The sequence below is a fragment of the Chrysochloris asiatica genome, unplaced genomic scaffold (assembly GCF_000296735.1).
Source record: "Chrysochloris asiatica unplaced genomic scaffold, ChrAsi1.0 scaffold00184, whole genome shotgun sequence".
Taxonomy (NCBI): Eukaryota; Metazoa; Chordata; class Mammalia; order Afrosoricida; family Chrysochloridae; genus Chrysochloris; species Chrysochloris asiatica.
This window is the reverse complement of record NW_006408702.1, coordinates 3,003,902-3,009,811: the sequence shown is the minus strand read 5'-3', so window position 1 is coordinate 3,009,811 and position 5,910 is coordinate 3,003,902. Positions and strand designations below refer to the sequence as shown.

The 5,910-nt window shown below is 44.9% G+C and overlaps 1 protein-coding gene across 1 annotated transcript in view; it reads right to left on the bottom strand.

Moving 5' to 3' along the window:
- LRRK1 (leucine-rich repeat kinase 1) overlaps positions 1–4,825 on the bottom strand; it is a 216,881-nt gene extending 212,056 nt beyond the window's left edge. Inside the window, exon 1 of the mRNA XM_006872156.1 lies at positions 4,729–4,825. Coding sequence (XP_006872218.1) covers positions 4,729–4,825 — 97 coding nt within the window. The remainder of the gene's footprint in view (positions 1–4,728) is intronic.
- Positions 4,826–5,910: the final 1,085 nt, after the last annotated feature.

Here is a 5,910-nt window from a genome sequence, read left to right as displayed (position 1 = left end):
ATTTCTGCATTCCGTTGGGTCACCTCTCTTTGGAATGGGCACAAATACGGATCTCTTCCAATCAGTCTCCAGATAGAGAAGTATTTAAAGAAAAACAAATCTACAAGACTGAAAATAGGGAACCAGAAATATCAATGTGTAATGAAATCACCTACAAAGTAAAAAGAGGAAATAGTGTCGATATAGACCTTCCAAATGGTGAGGAAGTGAACTAGATATCATGATAAAACAGATGCTTTAATTTGGGGAAAAATAATAAATTATAGGGTAACTTCAAAGAAAATTAACATGCCTATACATCAAAACTAAAAAAGAGGAAAATCCAAAAGATTTGGTAGACATTAACACACAGAAATGAAAATGAAAGAAAACCCACAAACAATATGAACTCAGCATAGAAAATTCTGTGGAACAAAGAAACCAACAGTACCACAAGCAAAACAAAAGAAAAACACCCAGCAAAATGACATCCATCAATTCATACATATGGATAGTTATACTAAATGTAAATGGATTATATACCCCAGCTGAATGACAGAGAGGGTAGAATAAAACAAGCCCCTTCAATATGCTGTCTATAAGAGACACATCAAAAAGATAGATACAGCCTAAATGCACATCACCAAAAGAACGGGTAAACAAACTTTGTTATGTACCCACACCGGAATACTATGCAACACTGAAGATTAACAATGAATTTGCCAAACACCTCACAACATGGATGAACCTGGAGGACATTCTGCTGAGTGAATTTGGTCAATTACAAAAGGACAAATATTGTATGAGACCAATGACGTAAAAATTTAAGAAATGGTTTTCTTAATAACAGAAGCAATCTATGATAGTTACTGAAGGGAGGTGCGAGGAAAAGTTATTCACGGGCTAGAGGATAGACACATGGGTGACAGGGCATGCAATATGAAACAAGAGGGAGTACAGCAGAGGAAAGATGAAGGTGGCTGGAGAGAGAGGGAGGAATGCAATGGTTAAAGTGATTAGAAGTAAATACTGTTAACTCTTGGTACATGGAGGGGATTAAAATCATTGTAATGAAGCAAAGAATATGATTTGATTAATGTAAAATTGATCATCTGCTTTGTAAACCGTCACTCAATTCATAATAAAAAGTTGTTGCTTTAAATCATATGATACATTGCATTAGGCAAATCTGCCGCACAAGACTTTTTTAAAAGTGTTCAAGAGCAAAGATGTCAGTTTGAGCATTAAGGAGTGCCTGATATAGCTCATGGTATTTTCAATCACCTCATAGGCAGCTCTGGTAGCGTAGTGGTTACGAATCAGGCTGTGAACCTTAAGGTCAGCGGTTCGAAACTACCAGCTGCTCCATGGGAGAAAGATGAGGCTTTCTACTCCCGTAAAGATTTACACCCTCGGAAACCCTATACAGGGTGGCTATGGGTCGGAACCGACTCGATGACACATAACAACAACAACAACATACACATGTGAAAGATGGACAATAAATAAGGAAGACTGGAGAAGAATGGTTATGGTGATGAAAATTCAAAGTACCATGGACTACCAGAAGGACAAACAAATCCGTCTTCAAAGAAGTACAGTCCGAATGTTCCTTAGAAGTAAGAATTTTGAGACTTCATTTCTCATACTTGGGACACATTATCAAGAGGCACCAGTCCCTGAAGAAGGACATGACGCTTGGTAAAGTAGAGGGTCAGTGAAAAAGAGGAAGACCCCCAACAAGATGGATCGACACAGTGCACCAACAATGAGCTCAAACACCACAATTGTGGCACAGGATGGGGCAGCATTTCCTTCTGTTGTTCATAGAGTCGTTATGAGTGAGAACAGACTTAACAGTATCTACCAGCAACAACAAGGAGCTCTGGTAGCATAGTGGTTACGAATTGGGCTGAGAACCACAAGGTCAGCAGTTCGAAACTACCAGGTGTTCCGCAGGAGAAAGATGAGGCTTTCTGCTCCCGTAAAGATTTGCAGCCTCGGAAATCCTGTACAGGGTCGCTATGAGTCGGTACCAACTCCATGTCACATAACAACCACCACCACCACCACCAACAACAACATCCCCATAAAAGCCACTTCAATGCTATCTGTTACATAGATTGGGGTTCCAGGCAAGGTTTGATGTTAGAAAAGGGTTTTGCTGGTTGTTTATATACACAAACAAATGAATCTAATACACTACATAGATCAACAAGATCAGTTTTTGGAAAGGATTGAAACTACCATCACATTGCATTGTAGGTTGCATGACCAACACCAATTCCACAACTGTCCCCACCCCTAGTCACAGTCCAGAAGTTGGCACCCCTGTGGAGGGAGTAATCCCTTGACTTTGGTTTGGCCATGTGATCGCTTTGACCAGTGGCAACCTGGCAGAGGCAACATTCTGAACCTGAGCCTTAAGAGGCATCACAAGTTTCCAATGTTCCCACTAGTGCCTCTGCCCCACCCAGGGAGCTCGCCTGTTTGTCCTAGAAGGATAGGAGTCACATGGGTTAGATCTGCACACGGCAGCATGCCATTGATTGGCGTAGTTCATGGAAATTTTGTGTTTGTCTGAATTAGAGCTCGGGGAGGTCACCCAGCACTAAGAACTGAATGCATGTCTGAGTAACCTTGGAGACAGGTTTTTGAGTCCCCACTACAGTATACGAGCACCAGAAGCTTCTCCCCATTCCCCTCCATCCTCTGACAGGGAACATGGCCATACACTAGTCATGGGGTTTGGTTTGAAACAAGGCAGTAGCCTGAAGTGTTCACCACTCTGCTGGACATTCACTTAAGGAGCTCCTTCAGTGAGCTGAGTGCAATGGAGTGTGCGTTCCCAGGGCCTAGGGGTGGGGGGGAGCCACAGGCAAGTGGGAGTGGTCCTCCTCGGCCCTGCCTGTACTGCCCTGCCAGGGGGGTAAGAGTGGCTGTAAGCAGCCTAAAGGGGCCAGCACCTGGCCACCCCAGGAGCACCTGGTTCAATCAGGAGGTCCCACGGCCAGCCCCCCAGGCCCAGCTCCTCAGTTCCTACCACCTGCGTAATTTTAAAACTCTCACAGCATCAGTGAAATCAGTACCTTCTCCACAGGGTTTCTTATGAGAACATTGCCTCTCATTTTCTCCCACTCCGTGGCTTGTGTTTGGTCTCTTGTGGTCAGGGGCTCACAGGCCATGCCTCCCCTGTCCTCACAAACCACCGCCCTACACCAGAGCAGGGGGATGGGCATAATAACCTTCGCTTCTGAGCATTCTGGGTGACTTAGACAGGGATGGTGGAATGACCTGAGAGCCTTCTGGGTCTGGCTCTATCACCATTAGAAGAGAAGGAATTGCCAACAGCAGCCAACAGACAGACCTTAAGGGGTCGCACATTAATGTCACACATTAACAGTTTCTGGTGATCTGTCCTGCTGGCAGTAGGGAAGTGAGGCTGACTCTGGCTGTGCCCTAAAGAAATCAGCCAAGGACCCCAGCAAAGCCATCACTTAGCCTTGATATTCAGTGTGGCTGGCAGAGCCTCTCTGTGGCCCCCCAGACCTGCTGAGTGAGACTCTGTATTTCCAAATCATCCCAGGATTCCTGTGCCTGACTTAGTTTGGTAAATGCTACTTTGGGAGCGGCCAAACCCTTGAGCTCAGTTGATTTTCCACTCCAGCAGCACATCAGAATGTTGGGTGGAGCTTTACAACAAGTCCACGCCTCCACCACCCAGAACAGGAAGGGGGGGGCAGCACCTGTGGACCATTTCTAGACAACACAGTCCCAGCCAGCAAGCCCCAAATGGACCATTAAGACGTGATGGTGGTGGTGGTGGTGGTAAAAGTCAGCGAGTCAGTTCCCCTGTATGGGGTTTCCGAGGAGCAGCTGGTGGGCTTGAACCGCCAACCTGCAGTTACCAGTCCAGTGCTTATCCTACAACACCACGCCAGAACTCCTGAGTAATGTAAAAATACCACTGAATTGTACAGACAGAGACCGTTGAGACGGCTTATGTTTTGGTATGCATTTTCACCACAATTTTTTAAAAGTGACGCAACTCTAGCGGAAAATCTGGCAACATATGTCAAGGTTTAAAAATGTTCAGACCCAACAATTCCACTTCTGTATAGCCACCTTCTGGAAAAAACCAACAGTATGTGCAAGAAGATGGGAACGAAATGCTTTCAGCCACAATGAAGACAAACAAGTAACACCTATAGGAAGTGAGGATTCGATCAGAAATTTTACATAGTGGCCCCTATAAAACGGTGTTCCACCGTACCCCTGAGCAAGGTGGTGCCCTGGGCAAATGCTGCTGATAAAAAGTTAAGAGGAAAAAGAGAACTATGCAACCGAACACACTGTGTAAATACAATAAAGCCAAAACAAAACCCCTGAAACTCAGAAAAGCACATTCAGAAAGAACCAAATGCTAACTGTGCTTGCGTCTGGATGATTTCTTTCCTACTTCCTTTTTTTTTCTAATTTTGTTTAATAAACGTGTTGTTCCTATAGCAAGAAACCAAAACGAAATCCACATGAAAACAAAACAAAAAAACACCTTTTAACCAGTGATACCCTGATTCTTAAGATCTTTAAGTCCTCAATAAACTTTATAGTATGGCCCCTCAATTTTGAGAACTTCAGTAAGAACACTGAATTATGTTTTCTGATAAAAAGCCTTGGTTGGAAATCCCTTGTTTCTACAAAGGACAAGCAGGACTGTGTCCAGGCAGGCATGGCCAGCCCTGCCCTTACCGTTTTGGGTCTCCATGGTACTCTCGGGACACACGGCTGACCCCTCCGGTCCCACACACCAGTACATGCTGGGCGGCGGCTGAGACATGCCGGCCATCAAGCTCCAAGTGACTGGTCTCCAAAATCACTCACTGACGTCACTACCACCACCACCTGTAGGTTGGGTTGAGGCGTGGATGCACAGACTCATGGACGAGCAGAAAGCTTTCTTGTCCTGGCGGTGGCAAAAAAAAAAAAAAAAGAAAAGAATTCATAAAAATAGAAATGAGTTGTCTCTTCGTGAACCCTTGCAAATATTCACAATTCATATTTCCTCATTGACATTCTCCCTCTCCTTTGCAATACTCACTGCCCAACAAGAGTCAGGAGGAAATCTCAAACAATTGTTGAAACACCTACGAGTTCAATCAGTCAACAAATATCAATTGTGCCTGGATTCGGCACTGTGATTTCCAGACAACTCAGTGAGATCCTGTCTTCAAGGGGCTCAGACCCCAGTTGGGGCGAGGCACACACATTTACAATTGGTCACAATACAAGGCTTTCCCTTTGCCCGTAGCTGGTATTTCCAGACACCCAGAGGTGAGAACCTAATCCCAAAGGGGCAGACAACAACCTTAAAGATAAGGGGTCTGGAAGAAATTGTTACAGGTTATGAAGTCAATGGTGTCCCTGGGTGGCATTAGCAAGTAAGGTCACAACCGTTAAATGAAAGGTGGGAGGTTGGACTCCACCCACAAGCCTTCTGAAGAAAGGCCTGTTGGTAAGTTTCTGAAAGATCAGAGCCTTGAAGACCCTAGGGAGGACAGTTCTACTTTGTACACTTGGGGTCACCCGAGTCAGAAATGACTCAATGGCAACTTCTTCTTTTTTAAATGAAGCCAAGTAAATTAGAGCTTTGGGGATCAATAGAAAGGAGCCCCAGAATCACTGCCCCCTCCCCGCCCCCAGGCACATGTCTATGTACCTGGAGTCCTCGTGTGGCGCTGTAGAATAGGCATTGGACTGCTAACTGCAAGGTTGGTGGTTCAAACCCAGCAGTCGCTCCTTGGAAATCTTGTAAAAAATCAGTTGGAATTAACTCGAAGACACCTAACAGAGGCATGGTGTAGCACTGTAGGATAAGCACTGGACTGCTAACTGACACTAACAGGCATGGTGTAGCACTGTAGGATAAGCACT